General features: G+C 43.0%; 1 protein-coding gene across 1 annotated transcript in view; it reads right to left on the bottom strand.

Annotated features, from left to right (window-relative positions):
- Positions 1-297: 297 nt before the first annotated feature.
- The window catches only part of SIX4 (SIX homeobox 4), a 39,067-nt gene continuing 15,744 nt past the window's right edge, over positions 298-23,620 (bottom strand). The window contains exon 3 of the mRNA XM_018562059.1: positions 298-1,097. Within this exon, the coding sequence (XP_018417561.1) occupies positions 298-1,097 (800 nt within the window). The remainder of the gene's footprint in view (positions 1,098-23,620) is intronic.

The following is a 23,620-nucleotide window of genomic DNA, read 5'->3' as shown; positions in this document are numbered from 1 at the left end:
GTCTGGGGGGGGGGGGGATGCCTTTGTGTTATCCCTTATTTGTTAGTTTTATATACATTTCCAGCATAGCCCAAGAATTAATAACGTACCAAAAAAAGTGTTTTTTTGTTTGTTTCGTACACCAAAGTGGTGTTTCCATTAAATACCCAAGTTAAAAAAAAAAAAAAGGTTTAACTGGCTTTTGGGGGTTGGACAACAAATTGGGAAAAACTAAACAAAAAAGGGTGATTTGCCAAAAGCTTCCTAGTTCATTCATCTATGGTTGAAAGTATAAAAGGGTCATCAGAGTCCATTCCCTTACATGTCTTGCATATCTTCGTCCATCTGAACATTCTGAAGCTTGACCAGCTCTTTTTTGTCACCGTCAAGTTCCTCGCAGCCGTGGTTGACCATACCACTTAGGATGTACTTGTTTTTTGCATCCAACAGCATGACGCTGCCACTAATAGTGGTGTTCTGGGACACGGGTAAGTAATTCTCTTTTGCCTCGGGGACGGGCTGCAGGACCAGATTGTGCTGGCTGTTGAAATCCTGATGGGCTTGAGGAACCGAGTGGCTGGTGTTATTATTGCTATTCGTGGAGAGGCGTAACCCTAGGTCTGAGTGTGCTGTAGAAACCGACAACAGGTCTTGGGTAGTGATGTAGTGACAGTTTGGAAGAGGTGCAAAGTTTGCGTTACTAGTGGGTGTGACACTGGTGGTGGTGGAGGCGACTGATGCTGAGATGGACTGGTTGACGGCTGACGGCTGATGCCCTGTAACAGAAGCGAGCTGCCCGGCTGCGGTTATTAAGGTAGTAGGAGCGAGGGCAAAATTGGGTGCGTTAGTTCCGTTTACTAATGAGGCGGCAACGGACTGCAAGGCGTCCTCTGAAGACATGCTAATGTTCACTTGTGCTGTGTTTTGATTGACAGGCATTAACGGAGAGAAGACAAGGCTGCGTTCCAGGCCGTCCTGTTTTATAGAATGAGGAACGGTGTACACCACTGTGCTGTGCGGCAGGGAGCTGAGGAACACTTTCCCTTGATCGCTGTTGGAGATCGTGTCGCTTGTAAACGTCCCTCCGTCGGAAGTACCGTGAGCAAGGGCAAGATTTCCTGCAAACACAAAAAGCAGCTGTTAGAAAAAAACACACAATGTGTACAATCTGCACCGCTTGAGAAAACAGGACAGGTTTCTTCTTCCTCTTCTATGAACAAAATGGCTGAAAGGAGCACTTAGCAGTATGTAAGTGTATCTAAAGCCAAAACTGGTAGAATGTTAAGGGGTTAGAACAACTGTCAAGTGTATTTGGTCTGTGTCCATATTAAGGAAATTCACACTCTCTACCTGTACTGGTGACTACTGTCCCCAGAAAGGAAAGTGAGGGAAACTCCAACATTCTGAGTTGTCACAAGAATAGGAATAAAGGAGAGTTTTCCAATGGTCCTGTGACAACTGACTGTCTAAGAGCACATTTTCCTTTCACGTCCTGTCATGTCTACAGTGCAGGAAATAATAATATCTCACCAATGGGACAAAGATGGCAAAAACAAAATTCTGACAGGGACTTTAAAGCTGAACGCCAGGTATATATTTTTATGCATACTTACTTGCTCCAGCTTGGCCAAATGCCTATTTTATACTTTATTAGCCCACAAGGATCATGTTGTAAAGCACTGTAGTAGCCAGAGCTACTACAGTGCTTTACAACGATCTTAAAAGGTCCTGTATGGCGCTGTGCTGTGGTGAAAACAGAGTATTTTATCAATGAAAACAAGGAGTATTCTGATTGGATGAGGGGTGGATTGCGATGCTACCATCCCTCATCTGATCAGAGAACACCTTATATTGATTGATATATATCTCGGAATAATCCGCTGTCCCGAGCAAGCAACCCGCTGTGCTTTCAGAGCAGAGTGGAAGCCCCTTAGGACAGCACCACAGAGGACCTGGCAGATTGCTGTAAGCACTGTAGTAGCTCTGGCTACTACAGTGCTATACGGAATCCCTATGGGTCCATCAGGTATAAAATATGCATATGGGGCAAACTGGACCAATGTAAATATGCAGAAAAAAGTATACCTGGAGTTCAGCTTTAACTTTTCCCTACTTTATCCAAAATTAAGAAAAAGAAAAAGAAAAAAAAAGATCGCTTTAGGGCAAGGCCTGAAAAGTCTGATGTACTTTATTTTAGAAGAAATCTGCACTGGCAACATCCATGCTTCAATTATAACAGGGGTTTCCTTTATTCTTTCACTAGGCTGACTTCAGTAGGCTGAAATCTGATTGGTCGCCGTGAGTTACTGCACTTTCTACATCTGTTTTGCCATCTGCACTGCGTTACTGCTTGTGTACCTGCTTTTATTTTGTACGTAAACCTCTTTGTTAAACTAAAAGCAAATGGTTACGGATTTAAAGGAAATGAGTGCAGACAGCCATATGAAGGCTGCCATTGCCGACCTGTCTTCCTGAAAATGCCAGTTGTTTGGCTTTAATACTGATTCTTTATTTTGATACTGACCCAGAACAAGTATGCACATCAGGAGTTCTGAGTGGCTATGTGCTCATCTTGGGTCATTCACTTCAAAAGTATTAAATCAATATTTATATATATATCCAAGTAATCAGCATTGTCAGAACGTCGTCACCAATGGAAGCTCCGGTATTTCCCTTAGCATAAGTTTCCTTTAAAGGAGAACTATGAGGTGAGTGAAAATCACTCAGCCTCATAGTTCAAGCCATTTCAGTTTCATTGTCACACGTCAGCTCGGGAAGTGAGCGAACACATACCATCGCTCGCTCACTTCCCTGCAGAGAGCCGTGACTGTCAGTCACTGCACCCCGCAGGGATCCCCCCACCTCCCCGCTCCGATCCTCCAGCGCTGACTGGAGGAATGGACGGGGAAGGGGGCGGGCAAGGCTGGCTCTGCCTCTAGATAGGCAGAGCCGCTGTCATTCACGCAGCTGGTTGGATCTCGACAGTATTGTCGGGGTCCGTCCCGGCTGCGGCGGTCTCAGTATACCGTGAGCTGTAGCTCGCAATATACTGAGCTTTGGGTCACGGGAGGGGGCTAGTATATGTCCTCCTGTGACCCTTAAGAGAACTATGGGGGAAAACACTGACCCCCATAGTTCTCTTTTAATAAGGCTTAATGACAATGATACCAGTAATTATAATCATATTATTCCAAGTCTGGGGTCTGCTCATTTACATGAGTTTCTTGTTCTCTTTATTCTGGAAGACAAATCATACAGATCATTTGGTTACAACACTGTGCAGTGGGCATTACAATCTAAACTTGCAAATACTGACTTCTGATTAAAGCACATTATCACTGCAATGCTTCTGTCCTTTTGCCCTCCAGTAAATGAAAATAGTCAGAATAGAAACACAGCACAGTCAAATATTTTACGGTGTCCTTACCAAAACACCACACGAAGGAGCCAGGTACATGTCCACCTAACAGTTCAGCTTAAGAACAGTGTTGATACTCATATCTCACAATGCACTCCTTGTGCAGCAGGTATCTTATCTCAGCAGTTGTTGAGCGGCGAACATGAGCAATTGCACTGGAACACTAAGAGCTCCCTCTATTGGCTAATCTAAAAAAAGCTCTACATTTAATACAACAGACACATGAAAGAGCAAGTGTGTCCAGCCTTGAGACACAGCTCCAAAGTAGTCTACGGGAGCTACTGTGCAATCATGACCAGTGCAAAGGAGACTTTGAAACAGGACAAGGCCATGGCTGCCCAATAAAGGTAAGTATGCATCTGGGCAGGATGGGGTGTTTTAGGTCAGGGACAAAAACAAGTGCTGTTATCCTGGTATGAGCCGGTCAGCTCCCACATCTTACTGTTGGCTTAGGATTCTTAGCTTATCCATATTTTTTGCTTTAAACAGAAACTATAGTGCTTTGGGGACACAGATGCATATAAATATTTACAACTTTAAACTTGTATTCTGTATCTTTACTCATAAAAAAGAAAGTTTTACACACATTTAATACAGGGGATTATGTGTTCTTCAATGAGAGCACAGCAGAAGCTGTTTGCACTCAGGATCTCTAATTGAACAGAGCCAAATAATAAAACAAATAGGCAGAAGGGGGCCCTGACTACAGGAACCCCTGACCTCATCCAGTCTTCAATAACCAGATTGGGAGGTGTCATTTAATGTCTATGGGCACATTTAGCAGGTGGCACTGTGGTTTTATTTCTCCTATCCTTATTAGTATGACCGCATTGAGACCTTTGGTGCACTCCTGACTTTGGCATCTTTTTCTGTGGCTCCATGCCTGAAATACGGTACATATCAGGGCTACAATAGCCAATTAACCAGGGTCTGCAATAGAAGGCTGCAGTTAGTATCTGTGTCTTGTTCTAAGGCCACTGAGATAATTACCCTACGAGCAGGTCTTGGAGTGTGGAGGGAAACCCACGCAAGCACAGGAAGAACACGCAAAGCTAAGCACTAAAGCTTAGATTTTTGGCCTCCATCACTGTTTGGTCAATCATTTTCTGCCGGACTCCACTGAGATTAAAGGATGTCAGGCGCAAGGCTGCTGACAGGGGCCACCCACTGACAAAATATTAACCAGGTCATCAAGAACCATCCAAAATTCAGTCAGTCAGTGTATGGCCAACTTTAGCCACCATGCTGTGCAGTTTTGTTTAGCAAAGTTTCTCTTTGGAGTATCTTGAAGGGTTTTTTTTTCATACTATGAAGGGAATTTATCAACACTGGAGCAGACAATTCTGGACCTGCTGCCCATGTAAACCAATCAGCTTCTCTTCAGTTTGTTCAGCTAAGATTTGAAAATTAAAAAAGGTAGAAGCTGATTGGTTAGCAGGCACAGCTGCTCCAGATTTTGTCTGCTCCAGTTTTCATAAATGCTCCTCTATGTCTTACAAGCCCAACATTTTTTTTTTCTTTTTAAGTAATACATCGCTATTTCTAGGTACAGAAAAAGCATTTTGCAAAATAGTATTGCTACACCACATACATGCTCAATAACTGTTCAAGGACATTTAAATTTCACATAGAGCACATAAAGAAATGTAATTGCAAATGCCAAATAAATATCTTAAATAAAAATGGAAAACCAGACCCGTGTGATGTGATTTCTTGTAATATTAGGCACTCATAATGCAAGTATTATATTGCACTAGCCAGTTTAAAGGGTGAATTACACAGATCTTAGGATCTGTGTCTAATAATACATACAACCCCCTTTAGATCTGCCAACTATCTACAGTGAGGGCCTATGTGATATATATTGTATTTAGATAGGCCAATGGACTTAACAGTTTTTGGTACATCTAATGGAGAGTGTATATAGACTATAGAATCAGATTGTAATAGGTGTGCCTAGCCTAAAGTAAACCTATCATTGTGCCATTCAGGGCCCTCTTGATAAGACACCCCTCCCATCAGGTGGTCCTTAAAGTGGCACTACCTCTCCGACAGCCAGCCGCTTCACAGCTCCCCATCTGCTACAGGTATGCGACCGATCAGATGGGTCAACCACCTGCCCCCCCCCTATTCATTCTGGAGTAGAGGACATCCACTCTGCAGGCTCAAAGATCCCTACTCACAACACAAAGAAACCTTGAGGGCTAGTTCACACCAGCCTCAGTGCGTTCTGGCCCGATTTTGGCCAGAATGCACTGGATTACGGCGATCTCACTTTGTTTTTGGCGCGGGAGGGGGTGTGGCAGGGCATTGAACTCAATGGCACCCAGCCACACCCTCCGGCAGCAATGTGGTCGGCTGCACGGGAACGTGTGGCACATCAGTCCCTGCGTTCCAGTGCAGTCAGAAAAAATTGTGCGTGTGCTCTCCATCTTGACTCCTTCAACTTTCACAGGATGCTGAGCAGTGTGGGAAGGAGAGAAATCATGGATGCAAATTCAAAAAAGAAGGTTCCCCAAACAAAGAAATCCCTATATTGATGGAACAATTTTTTGGCCATAATATGGTACCTTCTGCATTTTGCTCAAAGTACCATTTTTGGACGATATGTTCTGGCGGACAAAATTTCGGTGCATCCCTACTAGCAATATAGCCGCTTTATAGCTGAAATCCAGACAGATATCAAAATCACCAATAAACTGAAGTATGTATTTACTGTTGGCCCTGTACAGGCAGAGAGTGGAAGATGGAGAACAAGAAGCTTCTGACAAGGAAAGAACCAACAGGAGAGTACAATGAACAGAGGAATATGTTTAATATTGTGCTGCTATAACCTCATTAAATCAACCACAGACTGGGAGGCAGAGAGGTGACCAAGCTGTATTGCTTAACTGCAGATGAGAAAAAGTCGCATAACCAACCTCACCCTGCTATCATTGTGTAAGGCCTTGTTCATACTTCGTAATGAGAACACGCAACACATTCGCCGGGGTTTTTCCACGTTTTCCACACATCGATTGCTTTTATTGAATGCTGCATACAGAAAAGTAGCCCATGTAGCAGATTATGCTATAGACATCCCATTTCCCCCCCGCTCATTTAATGCGTGTCCGCGCAGGAAAGACAAGCATTTTTCAGGCCACATTTCGGGTGCATTAACAAATAATGGCACCACAAGCGTGTTTCTGTTACTTTCCATGGATGCGAAGGTGTGCACAGGGACTTAAGCTGGCCATATAAAGCTCAAATGCACAGCGTCTGCAACCAATGAGCTGCAGTCACTGGGGTATTCTGACATCATGGATGGACAAATTACTTTGGGATTCTGGAGCCAGTGTGTCCAATAGAGGAGCCAGCAGGATTTTTTTTTTTTAGGAACCAGCTCCATTAAAAACAACAACTAGAGAAAACCTTATAATTTGGGTGCCAGCTGTAATTTCTAAGGAGCACTGGCTCTTGCGATTTGTCCTGGGAGGGTTCTGTTACCTGCAATTGTACCTTCTGATCACATTCTGATGTGATCCATTTTTTAATGGATGCAATGGAGGGGCGTCGAAAAATAAATGGGGCTATTTCATACCAGATCCGATACCTTACGTTGAAATAAGTAGTGCATGAAAAATGTATTGCAACGCAACTGATCCGGTGTGCACCCCCAGTTTAAAGGTACCGGGAGACTCAGTGGCTCCTGCAGGTTACAACTTACTGGCTGTCACTGACAGCAGCAGCCCTGCATTAAGCCCACAAACTGAATCAATCAGCTCCTGGCCTTGAGATCCTCCTACAGAGCACTTTATAGCAGTTCACCGACATTGTGGGTATTTTGTCTGCAATCTATTATTAGCCTGGGTGCCTCATTCAGAAAATACCAGTAATCATTAAAAATTAATAGGCACAAAGGCAAGATCATAGCCACAAACATGTTCACCGTGCACTACATTCACTGCGATGAAATATGGTAACAGAAGGAATAATTTGATTTGCAATGAGGGTATAACTGAAATAAATATGAGATTCCAGTATGATACATAAAACAATGTGAAATATCTCATGTACAACTGATGTGACTAGGTTACAAAACACATAAGCGAAGCAGCCAAGGAGAATATCTACAAAGCAAATTGTTGTCTAAAATCCGTGTATTTAAAATGCAGAAACTAAAAAGGTTTTGCCTAAGACTCCCATTTTTGACGAATGTCATGCAGGACGAATGCTGCACAAATATATAGAGAAAGGTTAATGGAAAGGTTATACAGTCAACTCAATTGCTTGAAAAAATGTTAGTGCCACTCCTCCATATCTGTTTATTGCCAAACTAACACACATTGAACTCGGCAACATCACTCAATGGAAAACGTGACTGTCTTCACCTGAAAGGGCAGCCGGCTCTTAAGAGGCGGTTGTCGTCTGTTTCTAATGTCAAAAGGAAAGCCAAACCTATCCAGGTGACAAGACTGCAAAATGGTAACCTGAATGGGCAGCAACTACCGGTTACAAAGTGCCCAATTCTTTAAAAAAAAAAGCAGCTCAGCCCTGCTTAAAGCAAAACTCCATGTAAAAATATTATTAACCATTGCAGTGGGGCTAACAGTTTTAGCCTAGGGTCAAAAAAAAAAAAAAAAAAAAGGATATTCAGACCCGATCCTCTGAGCCAGCTTGCTCTTAGACCAGTCCTTCTAACCTCATTTCCCCTCCACATCAGCGGTCTATGGTCCCAGAGTCATCACGTTCTATACGGTGTATAGGATATGAGCACACTGAGGGACATACCATTGCTGAAGCGAAGGACACAGGCAGGAGGGAGCCAGACAACTCAGAGGATCGGGTGAGTAAAACTTTGCTATTTTTGACCCTAGGCAAAATCAAGCACTTAACTCTTGCAGTGCGGGGTTAGCCCCACTGCAAGGATTAATAACATATTTACCTGGTGTCGCTCTTTAAAAAAACAAAACCCAAAACAGGCAGAAAAAAACCCAGCAAAAACAAACAAACCCATCCCATAGATGCCACTTGTCTTAGGTTAAATGACACCCAGTGTCACTGAACCCACTTCCTGAGAGTCCAGGGTGTCATGGACTTGCCCGTAGGAGTGTGCCATCACAAATCCAGGACTCATGGAATTGCTGTAGCGAAGGACTCTTACACATCCCTTCCGTTGGTAATCTGGTAATTTTCGGACACCCTTGCACGATCCTTGCTGCCTCTCAGGAGGGAAAGGGGGTGCTATATTACATTTCTCACAGCTATAAAATTGAAGCCTGCCTTGAAAGTCTGAATGTGGTGATGTTAAAATCAGATTGAGAGGAAGTTTAGCAAAAAAAAAAAAAAGACTTTACCAAAAGATCAGAAAAACCTAGCCTGCTCAATAATCAGACCATACATGGACACTAGGGCTGCAACAACTAATCGACATAATCGATTATTGAAAAAGTTGTCAACTTTTTCAATCATCGATTAATCGGCTTCCAATTAGTTGGCCCTGTTCACAGCTCCACACACGCTGCGCGCCGCACCTCCTCCCCACCTCATGCTCGCTGCTGCCAGACCGGCCCGCATCTACGATCCACATTTTTAAATTTTTTTATTTTATCCGATTAACCGATTAATCGAACTCAATAATCGGCTAACTAATCGATTTTGAAAATAATCGTTAGCTGCAGCTCTAATGGACACACACCTAATTCTGAAGAATACAGCAGTTCCTTCAACTAAAAAAGGTGAATTGTTGACACAGAGCCTACAGGAGCATCTAAAAAGTGAGGGATGTAGCCAGAACAGGACAGGAAGGGGGAAAAAAAAAAAGTCTTGGCCCACAGCCCCATTTTATGATGATGAATTACAGCATTTACAAAGACACCAACAGATACACTAGAAGCAGATATTTTTTTGGTTTTATTTACAATGAACTGCAAAATGCACAATATAACAAAAAAAGAGTAACAGAAAAGTAACAGTCAATGTTCCACACTTATAACCCCTACTTTAGAGACACCCCCAGAATGATCTCATGTTTCAGTTTCTGTCATGCGGAAGCTTCTCTGTTACGCCAGTATTGGCAGCTACGGATTTCTCAAGAAGTTCAAGCATTTTCCCCAGTATCAAACCAATGTTTGCCATCTCCCCGCGCAAACCACGCAGGTCAGTAGCCATGCTTCTCTGGAGTTCACAAAGGTCTCTTAATCTTCTGTCAACACAAGAAAATGGTCCGCTGGAAGTGCACTGGGCCCTGCTTGCACATTCCTCAGGAGTTATCTCAAGCATCTGAGTAGTTGGAACGTTCAAACGCTTATTTGACTCCGAAACCAACAAAGAGCGCCGCCTGTATTTCTTTTTTTTCCTCACTTTAGGTCGTTCGCGTTGGCTGGGCACTTCGCTGTCTGGAGAAGAATCGTGCTCAGCCAGATAGAGGTCAGCTTCAGATAAGCTATTTGACGAAACCTCAGCAATTGTCATCTGTCTCTGAACAGATAAACCAACGTTCGGAGGGAAACTGGAGGGCATGCGGCCTGTAATATGGGCAATTAAAGGGTTTTCAGCAGTTGCCTGCTGTAAATTTGTGCCACCGACTTCCTCAATATACGAGCCACGTGATAAAGAAAGCCGCTCCTCACCCATGGTTGTTTCAATGCCCTCAGATTGGCAAGATCTCATATGTTCTTGCTTTAAAGAGCTGCGTACAAATGTCTTAGATTTAGAGCATAGTGGTGTTGGTGCACGTTGATGTAAATCTTCCAGACCTTTGCCAGTTGAGGGCACCAGCTGGTGGCGTTCACCTCTCCTTTCCTCTCCTGTAAAAATAAAAATAGAAGAAAAGTGAAAATAAAATCACAGAGCTTCTTACAGTCTTTAAAGTTTTGACAGTACCTTACATATTTCCTCATCAAGTACTTACACATAACTATGGAGTAGTAGTCTGCAGCACAGGGTCCTGTCCACTGAGCTACTGCAAAGGAGCAGAAAGAAGAGATTGACTGACCTCATGCAGTTCGCACCTTAAAAACAAAAATGTTTCTGCTTAAAATTTGGTGTCTAAGGGCATGGAGGTCAAAAATGAAGCAAGGTATTTAAGATAAATGTAAATATTTTTTTAATAGGAAAAAAAATGCAAATAAATGATGGTTTTTCTTACCTGAAAAATGTGGATCGTCTATCTTCCAGTAATGCGCCAACTAGGGCTTGTGTTTGTACTCTGGCGACTGTCCACAATTCTGCCATGTTGTTAATGTTCACACAAGATAAAATTCAGAAAGCTTCTTTTCTCGCTTGCAGTAGCCCAGAATAGACATGACAAGTAATGAACACAACACATCAACTAAAACGAGGCAGTTCAGCCCACCACAAAAAGGTCCTATGCCTCTGCCATATGGACAGAAGAATTCAAGTCACAACTGCACCCTTTCATTTTCCATTCACTTCAATGCATAATTCTGTTGTGGCCCCCTATATTGTACATTCATTATAACACAGTATGAATAGTAGCAGCTAACAAGATGAACACAGGACATTTAAAAAGAACAAACACCTTGAAAATATATTGCATTCTGATAACTATACAAGAATCCTTTTTTTTAATTTCACATGACTTTATTTATAGTGCTCTTCGCATTAACATGTAGACCACATGTGTCAAACTCAAGGCCCAGGGGCCAAATCTGGCCCTCCAGGCCATTTCCTAGACTTCTACTTTCAGATCTAGGTATTAAGCTATTACTAAAACCAGTGATAATCGTATGCCGAGGCAATTATGATAAAGATTACATACATTTATATAGTCTTACAGATACATTGGAGGGCATCCATAATGTTGATGCGGCCCACGATTAAATTTAGTTTGACACCCCTGATGTAGACCAAAATGACTGGTTGGGACAAACTTTGAATGCCTGGGTACATACAATGGTCACCTTTTATTCCCAAGGTTTACAATTTTTTCCTTTTTTACAAATAATCATTGATCGCATGGGCGCCAATGGCACTGGATTTGCAAAACATTGCGATCCTTTGCTATGCCTATGCTGGGCAAAGTGATAGGGTCATTTGGTTTCCCTACCCCCTGCCAACAGCATATAGTCACGTTTCCTTTCTGCCTTACTGCCAGGACCAAGAAAAAAAAGGCAGGTGGTAGCTAAAAATTGACTTGTCGGAGCTTACATCGATCTCTGGACTTCTTCCTGCCTCCCATGTTACAGCCTAGGCCAATCACACAGGACTCAGACTTAAAGATTAAGTGTAATTTGTTTTAAAGTGCACTTTAATAATGTCGTTTTGGAACACCAAAATCAGAATCAAAAATAATTTTAAATGTTGGGTAGAATTATGGTTTTAATAAACACATTGTTGTATGACAATGGTACATAATACCCCCCCTCCCCTTCTACAACTTTAGATCAGTCCATGCAGTTGGCCCTCACAGAAATGGACCAGCAGAGGTGCATGGCAGAGCCAAGACTCAACTTTACACCAAGTAGCTTCAGGGTAATGCTTTAAGTGTTTGTTTAAAAGGGTTTGCAATGTGTACAGGTTTGATTAAGTTTTAGTAGCATGCTAAAACTTTCAATTTTCTAATTTGATTGTCTTTGGTTGTATCTGAACCTTTTGTTTATAACTTGTATTAATATGACTGACCTTACTTTATGGAGCAGTATACTGCTATGAAAAAAATCTTTAAAAACCTTAAAAATGCCAATGTTATTTTCTGCCGGATGGAAAAACAATTACTATGGAATTCCAGAAAACCACACAATGACGGAAAGACGTACAGAAGGTGAAAGAGCTTCCAAAAACCCATAAAAACTAGATTCTGGCCCAAAAGCCTATATAGCAGAGCACAATACACCATTTAAAACCTCGAATATCTATACAATTTCAGCTTTCATAAGAGGAGATCAAAAGACACATATCTTAAAGTAACAGTCGATCTGTGTATGGCAACTTTAGAGTGGGATTTAGTGGCCCCCATTATTTATCCACTTTAGGACCGATTTAAACATCACTGCAAGCATTGGAGTGAGGGCAATAATCTTTAGGGCCATCACTTTGGCTAGGTTCACACCTACACTACGCCGCGCGTCCCGGGATGGCACGGTCCTGCATAATGGGTGATTGCCACGCAGCCCCATTGATTTAAATGGGGTGCCAATGGGGTTTTATGAAGAGAAAGGTTTGTTGCACTCCCCACCGGATAAACCCAAATATGGGGAAGGGTGCTTGGAATGACCGCGGATGGCGCCGCCAGTTGCAGATAATAAAGAGATTTCACCAGCACACCAGACTCCTTCAAGGATAGTCAATCGTGAATTTATTCAAAACTTATGTCAAATACACAAGCGCTTTCGCGGCCACACAGGATCCCTTCATCAGGCATAGCAGTGCCAGTGCGTGATCCGCCCAACGCGACCGGGGTGCCATCAGAAAATGGTGAGGTGTCGCCTAGGTGTGAACCTAGCCTCAATGTTAAATCAAAATTGATAAAGGCTTTTAAAATGTAACCTTTGGGAAATTTGGGGTACCAGAGTTCTTTTTTTCCATTTCATGGGCGCAGACAATTTTAAGAGCCGACATGTTTGGCATCTATTTACCAGACACAACCACAACCCTTTAGTGTATTTTTTCCAAAAAACATCCATTTGATCAAGATTTCCACAAATACTGTGCGACAATAAAAACAGCCACCTTTTTTTTAAATCTATAGGGGCTATGCTTTTAGAAAAAATATAATTGGTTGGGGGTTGTAAACAGTTTTCTAGCCAAAAATTCAGATTTGTACAGAAAAAGTATTGCTCCAGTCCCAAACTGGTGAAAACTAAATGCAAACAGCTTTGTCATTGTTGTTGATGCATTTACTTGCGTCTTCATGATTCCTAAGAATCATCTTAGACTCCCCATTTACTGTAACTAAAATTGGAACCTTTGTTGACTACTAGGTGCACAGAAAAATCAAACATCTTGGTTACATATACTTTATGGCCAACATTTTGTATAAACACTTGACCATTACACCCACATATGTGGAGAAATGTATGTTGACACAACTCCAAATGATTACATCCAAGTGTTTCCAGTGAAGGAAGGCCGCTGTTGATGCTACAGGATTTAACCACTTCAGCTCTCAATTTTGTTTCATTTCTACTATGGGCCTATTGTTTCAGCAATAACTTTGACAGTGCTTACTACTTATCAATAAATATATTATATATATATATATATGTACTGTGTGTGTGAACAGTGTTTAGTAACACTGTAAGATGACATTTTCTTGACAGCAGAAGTTTCTGTATTTACACACCAGCTATTTACACACCAGTTGTCATTTTTACAGTGGGAAATGGCAGCAAATAGGAGCATCATTTACGCAGGAGAGGGCATACTTTGTGCTCCTTGTGTACTTTGATTAAGTTATTTATGGGCGAGTGTAGCACGTCCAGTGCCTATAACTTGTTAAAATACATTTTAGGCAACTGTGTGCTTACAACCTTGTAGCAACACTTTGGTGTAGGCCATTTTCTGTTCCAGCATGAATGGGGCCCCAAACTCTTTTGGAAAGTCTTCCCAAAAGTGTGGAAGCTGTAATAGCCACAAAGTAAAGGCCAACACCATATAAATGTTTTGGAAGGGATGTACAACAAGCTCATACAAGTGTAATGGTCAGGTTTTCACAAAAACATTTGGCCATGCAGAGCAAGAGTAAAGTGATGCTGCAGAAGGGTGTCGATTGCAATTCCCACCAATGATACCATCTGCATGGAGATTCTATGTACGTGTGGCTTTCCTCCAGGTGCTCACGTTCTTCCTACAATGTGGAAACATTCTAGTAGGTTAACTGGTTCACTCCTAAACTGGATCCAGTAGGTGGTATTGGCATTGCGTGTATGATGTTGTATATTATAGTTCCTGCAGGAGGCAGTGAATGGTGTAAGTATTCTGCAATGCCCAGCTTAATATTTTGATGGGTTATAAATATTTAAAAACAAATATGTAAATTTTAAAAACAAACCTCTAATTAGATTGTAAACTTTAAGCCAGAGTTCTGATATTTTCATTTTAAATGCATGCCTTATAAATGTTTATAAACGGTTTAACTTATGTTGGCATGGAGTGCCACTGATTTCATAAAGCTATACGCGTGTACTTCAGTGCCCAGGAACATCACTTCTTCAGGAATGCCCAGAGCCTGCTGTAGTAAACGCTAGCTCATGCATATTGTTTACATCCCGTTACTGCCCCGCTGTAGTACTTACTTCGGCAGAAGTAAACGGGTTTGGGTAACTTGGATTAAGCTTTTGATCAGTCTTGAAAATAAGCAATCAGTGGGATTGATATACTAAAGGAGCAGAGGCTGTCCACTCAGAATGTGAAAAGTGTATGAAGATGATGATCCCCCAATCCCTTATAGAAGCCGAGGCAGCATAGACTAGAGGGATTAGACACCCCAGAAGCAGAGAGAGCTAGGACATTGCAAAAGGAATATGGGGGCAGGGGGGTGCGTGGAATCGGACTAATCAAAAGTTTACTTTCATTTACTACTTGCACATTGCAGATGAATCAAAAATAATTTCAGGACAGAAAAACTGCAAAGTTAGTGACGGGGTTTCTTTAATAAACTGGGAGGTTATTTGCATTAAGCTTTTTTTTTCTTTTTCTTTGCATGATCTTGGTTTAGATTCAAATCTAGAGGCTCATGGTGCTTGATATTGAGAAGAACCAGAGTGGTGCAGTATATTGGATGCTATTCCTTATTTACACCCAGAATGTTATCCACTGAGGTGACCTTGCAAGTGGTAATTTTGGGTGGAGATTACCATCCATTCTATGCATGGGTGTAATCTTTGGAAATGCTGTTCATCTTTGGATGCTAAAGTGACATTAAAGGCTATCCCCCCCCACCACCCAATGTTAGTGTCAGGACTTTAACTTAAATCATGCCTCTTTATTCGATCATCTTCTTCTTTCCCGTCCTTTTCAGCTGTCCCTCCAGCAGTAGTGCGGGTCTCCGATCCAGCGCTGACTCCTCTGTCCTCCTCTTCTCTGCTGTCCTACGGAGTCTCCTCATCTCCCGGCCGAACATCTGAACTGCGCATGTGCCTGCCCCAAGATCCTTTGCGGCCGCCCGAGACTCTTCAGATGTTCGGTCGGGAGCGCGCAGCGAAGACACAGGTAAGTTTAAACCAGTTTCAAAAGGTTTTTATTAAAAAGTTTTTGCATACATCTACTGCTTGCTAGCAATAGATAAATGCAAGTGAGGGTTTAATAACCCTTTAAATACTACATTTTATAGACGGTACATCATCTGATGCAAGCTGCTAATAATATTTTGGTATTGTGTACGCATAGTGCAAAAAAAATAAAGACTTATTTATATAAAAGATATCCGTTTACTATGTAAAGTGATGGAGAAGAGGTCTGCTGAACACCATACAGCGTTGAGACCAATTTCAACAGTATAGGTGCTCGAAGTGACTGCCATGGATAGCGTCGTGCAAAACCTCGAATGTGAAGATAGGTCACCAGCACTCCAAATGAAAAGAAAGAATTGTTTACTGCAAAAATGCCACATAGGGGCCACGCACTCCCTCAAGGAATCACAGTTGCTTTGTAAGGGCCAGTGCACACCCAGGTCACACCTCACCGCGTGGCAATGGTGCACGATTCCGTGTGGATTGCGGCGCGGGCGGAAGTTGCCTAGGTGTTCACCAATCGCGCTGTGGGTGCCATTTTTTTTTTAGATTGTAAGCTCTCACGGGCAGGGCCCTCCTTACCATCTTGTATTGTAATGTCTTCCTTATATTGTAAAGCGCTGCGCAAACTGCTGGCGCTATATAAATCCTGTATAATAATAATAATAATAACAACAATAATGGCACCCCAGTCGCGCGGGGCGGATAGAGCGGTATTCCGCCCCTGCTTCCAAACACGATCGCAGCTAAAACAGCTGCACGTCGCATTTGGCAAAAAAAAAAAGTGCATGTACCTTTTTTCTGCGATTGCTGCGCAGATGTCACCCCATTGAAATCAATGGGTCCGTGCGGCAATCGCGGCCTGCATTTTGCGGCACCGTGCAATCCCGGATTGCGTAGGTCTGCACTGGGCCTTAATTGGATATTCACAATGAACACAGCATTACCTTATTTACGATTGTTCATTGTTTTGTTTTTTGCACACAAATGTCCAGTTTCTAGCACACCATTGGTTAATTCTAGTGAATGTGACTGTTTCATTTAATAGCCTCAATGAATATGAATTTTGCAAACTGAACAGACTATTTTAGTAAACTAACCCCAATGTATTACTATTTGTTCTGGGTTCGTTGACAGAATCCCACAGTCATTAACAAGTACAAGGTACAAAAGAAATGATGCAATACAAGCACTAAAAGAAAGAAATAAAGCAACGTGTTTCTAATCTTATTACAGTGACCTATTCAGCTCCAGCAGTTGTTTGACGATTGTGTCCCCCCCAACCATTTACAGCTCCAGCTGCTGAGTCACCGATGCTAAGAATTTCTACTTTTCAATCACATTAGTCACTAGGTGAACGCAGGAATCAGATTACAGAGAGCGTTTCAGTGATTACCAAAGTTAATTGAATTAAAAGGTGATAAGTAATATAGATCGGCTCATGACAGAGTTAGCCCAACAGACAAATGCCAGAAGCCAGGAAGGCAATGAGTAAAATTCCATGCTATCAGCCAGATTCACAGCGGAAATACATCCTGTACATGTAAACTAGGGATGCACCGATACAGATATAGAGTACGAGTATTTCGGTATAGAGTACTGATTTTTTTTTTTTTACGGTCAATACCGAACATGGAGTACCGGAAGTCCCATTCAGTAAACGTGTAAAGACTCGCCACCTGGCTTCCTGATTAGCTCGGTGACGAAAAAGCATGGAGCTTTCTGACCAATCAGGATGCCGTCATGAGGTGACGAGGGAGCATGAAGCCGGCTTCCCGGCCAATCAGAAAGCCAGGCGCCGCGTCATTACACGGCGCCTGGCTTCCTGATTGGCCGGCTTCCCGGCCAGTCAGGAAGCCGTGCACCCAGTCATTATACGCTGCCCGGCTTCCTGATTGGCCAGCTTCATGACCGGTCAGGAAGACATGCAGCCGTTCATTACACGCTGCCCGGCTTCCTGATTGGCCAGCTTCCCGACCAGTCAGGAAGCCGTGCAGCCAGTCATTACACGCTGCCCGGCTTCCTGACGAGGGAGCATGGAGCCGGCTTCCCGTCCAATCAGGAAGCCGGGCAGCGTGTAATGTGCGCTGCATGGCTTCCTGATACTGGAAGTATCGGGCCAGGCATCAGAGTATTTGGACGAGTACGAATCCTCGCCCAAATACTCGGCATCGGCACAGATACAGATACTAGTATCGGTATCAGTGCATCCCTAATGTAAACTCTACCCAACATATGATTTGTATTTCAGTTCTGCAAGACAAATACCAAATGCACAGCTGACAAGTTACAACCGGGGCCGGATTTACACTCTCTGCTGCCCCAAGGCTGGGTTCCTCAATGTGGAAAGAAATTCTCTTCCACTCCTGTCCTGGAGACACAATAGGAAGTTAGAGGAAAACCCCAGAAGTGAGGGAATTCCCCTTTTAGGCTACCCTAGGTTCACACCCTGGCGACCCCTGCCCGCGTGGCAATCGTGCACAAAACCGTGCGGATTGCCGCGCGGTCCCAGAGTTGCCCCCCCGCAGCCGATTGCCTTGGGTTCCATTATTTTCTAATGACACCCCAGTCAAGCCGGGTGGATTGCGCGGTTTCCCGCCGCGATTCCCCACCGCGATTCCTGCCGTGCAATTGAACAAGCTACGAGTCACACACAAAAGTGATTTCAGCGCGGATGTCACCCCCATTGAAATCAATGGGGCCGTGTGGCAACCGCTGTGCACTAGCACATGATCGCGTGTCGCTGAGGTCTGAACCTAGCCTTAGACAAATGTCACAGGAACATTTCCCTTACCTCCTGTTCTAGTGATTTCCTATTAGTATCTGCCTCTGTGTTTAAAAAACCCTATCCCCACAATATCCAAAACACTAACTTTCTGTCTATAATGGAAACATATGGTCCATGGATCCTGGTTCAGATTGATTCCTGAATGCTGTGACTACCTCTCCTCCATAGGGTCATAATACCCAGTCAATGTAGTCTCAACAAATGTGAAGCCTAAATTCACAAGCAAATATTTTAGTTGAGCTTGCAAATTCAGAAACCTGAATACAGTCAAGAGTTGAATACCTTGTACAGACAACAGTGTTACAATTACTACACAAGTCAGCTGGTGCTCACATATGATCTGGTTACAAAAGCCATGTATACACCATTAGATGTTTTTCGCTCAACTTCTAACAGGACAGGGTGGATGGAGGAATCTCCCACCACGGCTATTGTACTTTGACAGTTGGCTGTCAAAATACCTGAACAGTGCCTGCATCTGATTTTCCACCCAGCTACTTCGATTTTTCAATTCAAAGATGTTGGCTGAGAAGTGACAGACGGGGCCACCTACAGAGTGAATTTTGGCTGGTTCATCAAGAACTAGAAGAAATTCACCTAGTGTATAGCCACTCACCTGTTCCCTTGGTGTCGCTATCTTGATGGCTTAGCTGGTGAGGTATCACTCAGCTATTGCTCCCTTGCTGGCAAGTGGGAATCTACAATTTGACCAAGTGACACCGCAGCAAAGGGTGTGAGATCCTATTTAGGGCTGCAACAACTAATCGACCAAGTCGACTAAAACCGATGAAAGAAAAACGTTGTCAACGTTTTCCATCCTCGATTAGTTGGCTTTCGATTAGTTGCCCCTCTGCACAGCTCCACACACGTGATGCCTCACCTCCTCCCCGTCTCACCCAGCTCTGAGTTCTCTCCCGCCGCTGCCCACCAAGATGATCACATTGTTGCAGGGAGACTGCAGCATGGGGGAACAGCAGCTACTGAAAGTCCCAAGATCTGCACTTTTCCCCCACATGCTGTATAAATGTATTGCTGGGATAGTGATTGGTTGTATTTCCAATAGCTGATGGTGTTTTGGGCTGAATATGTACCATCAGCTATAGAGGAATACAAAGCTCAGCAATACATTGTACATTTGTATGTATAATGTATTGCTGGGATTTGCTGTATTCCTCTAAAGCTGGTGGTATTCTGCATGCATTGCGCTGTATATAATGTATTATTGCTGGGATTTGTTGTATTCCTCTATAGCTGGTGGTATATTCTGCATTGCGCCGCTGTATAATGACTATACAGCGCAATGCAGAATTCCACCAGCTATAGAGGAATACAGCAAATCCCAGCAAAAATACATTATATACAGCGCAATGCTGAATACCGCCAGCTATAATGTATTATTGCTGGGATTTGTTGTATTCCTCTATAGCTGGTGGTATTCTGCATTGTACTGTATAATTTTACACTTTCCATTTCACTATATTGCACACCACACTTTTTTTTTTTTACTTCCACCGCTCCAAGCTTGCTCCTGTGATGGACTGCAATCTCAATACAAACTAGTAGTCCATCACTGGAGCGGGGGAGGGGTAATCCAGCCCCTCCCCTGTCACGGCAGAGAGCCATGACAGGATCGAGAGGTGAGTGAATGCCGGTATGTGTTCGCTCACCACTCGATCTCATTTTCCCAGGTCAGCTAGAACTATGAGGTGAGTGAAAAGCACTCACCTCATAGTTCTCCTTTAAAAATAAACGTCAGCTGCAGCCCTAATCCTATTAGCGATTCTGTTGCTGGCAAGTTGCTGTGAGCAACGGGATCACTACTCTAACAGGGCCCCGACACCTAAATAAGACAAATGTGCAGCTTCAAAATCTGCACAAGCAGTAGAATTCTGCCACTTGTCTTACACGGCCATCTACTGAACAGCAGACATTGATTAGGACAGAGCTGAACAAATCCCAGGAGCCAGGTTGTCAGTGCTCCTTAAAAATAACAGCTGGCACCTAACTTTTGAGGTTCTCTCTAATTGGTGTCAATGGAGCTGGCTCCTAAAAAAGTCCTCCTGGACTCCAAATTAATTTGTCCACCCCAGGATTATGCATCTCCCAACTATAGCTTTCTACCACTACTCTCTGAGCAGTTTCTCACAGCTTGTATTTATTTTATGTTAGCCATAAGATATTCTATAGATTGCCCATTAGTTGCAACGATTGCATCTCTATGGGGAAAAAATGTCCTGCACATGGCCAGCCTTAAAGTCTAACCACAACTTTCTTTGGATGGAGGAAGAAAACCCCCAGACATATTGGAAATATTAGAGAAACAGTTAAACTAAACCCATACAATTAGTCCTCCTGTACAGCCGTGATATATTTAGCTCTAAGCTGAACAGCTGCAAAATAAAAGAGACGAATGCAAAGCTTCACTACTGTTTTTAATGACCACACGTGGCATGGAACGGGTATGGTTCATTAGTAGGATTAGAAATCTCTTTCCTGGAATGAATGTTCTGCATACCTTCCAGAATTCACCTAAGGCCAGGGACACAGTCATCAGAAAAAGGGGACCCGGTAAGGGTTCCTAACAAGCATGGAGCATTGCTTGATCTGTCGAGACTGGCACTGCAGCTCTAAGGTGAGTGCAACTATTCCAACTCTGAGAGGGCTTCAAACCACTAGGGTTATGTTATGCATCAGCCTACAAACAGGGAGTGCATTGTCCGACTTTGAGACTCCTTTTAAATGGGATGAGCTGAAATAGGGATAGAGAGTTTTGGGGTGTCCTGTATCCCACCACAGTGGTATATGGAGTCCATAAAAACATAACCACTACTACCATTTCAAGAGCTCTCCTCGCAGGTCATGTGATTTATGACAAGTGGGGAACGCTGACCGTGTCTAGATGCTGGTGGGGTGCCTGCACACATCCCCCCCAACATTGCAGGCTCAGTTATCTGACATGAAGGTAAGCAATGGCCTGTAGAGAATATCTGATTATTAAAGTGAAAAGGAATCACCAGCACTCATACAATACAAAATTCCTGTTCATAGTTATTGAACATGCGTCACATGCATGGATCAAACCATGTGACACATGTTCAATAAAAATGAACAAGAACTTCACATTGTGAGAGTACTGGTGATTCACCCATATCGTGAAAACACACGGCCCCATCCGTGTCATCACTTCGAGCAACGCTATTTGGATAGAGAAAGGTCTACATCGTTGTATGGAGTGCAGGTAACACACTACAACACCTGATTATTAAAGCGGACCGTTACACTCAAAAATCAAATTCTACCAATGCATCTCTCTATGTATGATGATTAATAAGAACATAGACATGTCAGGTGTAAAATGCTGCGATTGTGAAATACACTTGCAGAGCATTCACTTACTGCTTTGAAAAGGCAAAATGACTTCAGTTTGCCAAAGCAATGCACCCTGGGATTGCCTTGTCAGCAGAGCATTGCTGCGAAATCTCATCTGTAAGCTCATGAGATCTCAGTGAAAGGCATATTCATCCCCTGAAATGGTGCATGGTCACATGCCTAATCACGTGCCAGAAATCAGGAAGTAAAAGGGGTGCTAGTAATCTGCCCTTAGTAAACATGGCTGCTGTCAGAAGACTGGGGAAGAAAAGAGAAATAAAGTATGCAAAGAATACAAAGCCTGCAATTATCTAAGTACAGTATGTGTTTGTAGATTGTCATTACTAAACATTTTTAATAGGTATGTTTGTTCTTATTTTAAAGATATGGGTAAAGGTCCGCTTTAAAGCAACTTCTTGCAATGAAATGCAGTTTAATAGAAACAAAAAGAAATACATTCACAGGTAGCTTCGCGGTCCCAGGTAGCTTAAAAAAGAAAAAAGAAAAAAAAAAAAAAGGTTTGCAGGTAGTTTCAAGCACCAGGAAAGTAGGCCCTATAAGCAATCCTCTGAAGAAATCACGTATTAAGGAGTCAATTTCTGCTTCAAAAGGAATATAAGGTAGTTCTGTAAACATTTGTTTCTTTAATACAGGAAGGACTTCACAAAACAATAATTAAAAGATTAAATCTGAAATGTTGTATATTTGTGTAGTCTTCATTCCAGCCAGCAGGTGGAGCGCTAATCTCTTCTTTCACATCATTGACACAATGACTTTTCACCTTTGTTGAAAGAAGTCTGACTAAAGCTGGCCATACATCTATAGATTATCTGCAGACTTTCTATGGTCAGATGGAAAAAGTGCAACAGATTCCTCCATCTATGCTAAACTGTGTGGATGGAGGAATCTCCCACTAGGCCAAGTTTCAGTATCTTGCTAGTCGGCCCTGTTGGCTCTCAAAATACCTGAACAATCTGATTGGATGCAGACATTGTTCAAGTATATTGAGAGCCAGTGGGGCCAACTAGCAAGATACTGAAGCTTGGCCCAGTGGGAGATTCCTCCAGCCACACAGTTTAGCATAGATGGAGGAATCTGTTGCACTTTCTCCATCTGACCATAGAAAATCTGCAGATAATCTATAGGTGTATAGCCAGCTTTAGCCAGTTACAACAGCGATTCAACTTATTTTGAGCACGGAGTTTAAAGCGATATTAAACCCTCTTTTTTTTTCCATATATTTTCTATAGGGATGCCCACCTTTGCCTGAGGCTGTTCTTTTTCTTTAAAATCTTTTAATTCCTCGTTTTCAAGTGGGTCCCCGCAGTTTTCGTCCACCGCCCCCTGTACGGGTGCCTCCATCGACTAATGGAGGCACCCGTGCCCAAAGTGGCTGGGCACGGGTGCCTGTCAATAGACACACAAAGCTCTGTGGCAGGCCACTCCCCTTCTCTCTTTGATTAATGGCAGAAGGAGCCTATGGCTCCTCTGCCATCAGTATCCTCCCCTGCAACCAGGAGATACGGGGACCGGAGGATCACTTCGGGACCGGAGGATCACTTCGGGACCGGAGGATCACTTCGGGACCGGAGGATCACTTCGGGACCGGCGGCGCAGACTAGAGTAGCTGACAAGTGTGGTGGGGACTGGGGGAGAAAAAGGTTCTGGGGTTTTTACCAGAATGCATTAAGGTAATAAAAGTCCAAGACTTTAACCCTACTTTAAAGCTCGACATACATGGATTGAATTTCGGCCATTTCCTACTGAATCAGGCAAAATTCATGGGTGACCCTGCTGACATCATCTGGCTCAACAACAGACAATCGAAAAATTGACTTGTTGAAGGAGCTGGGTGCAAAACTGTCAAATGAACAGAGACTGCAGCCAATCAGC

Source organism: Nanorana parkeri, unplaced genomic scaffold (genome assembly GCF_000935625.1).
Source record: "Nanorana parkeri isolate BGI_ZX_2015 unplaced genomic scaffold, ASM93562v1 scaffold20, whole genome shotgun sequence".
In the NCBI taxonomy this organism is placed as follows: Eukaryota; Metazoa; Chordata; class Amphibia; order Anura; family Dicroglossidae; genus Nanorana; species Nanorana parkeri.
This window is presented reverse-complemented; position numbering and strand designations above follow the sequence as displayed.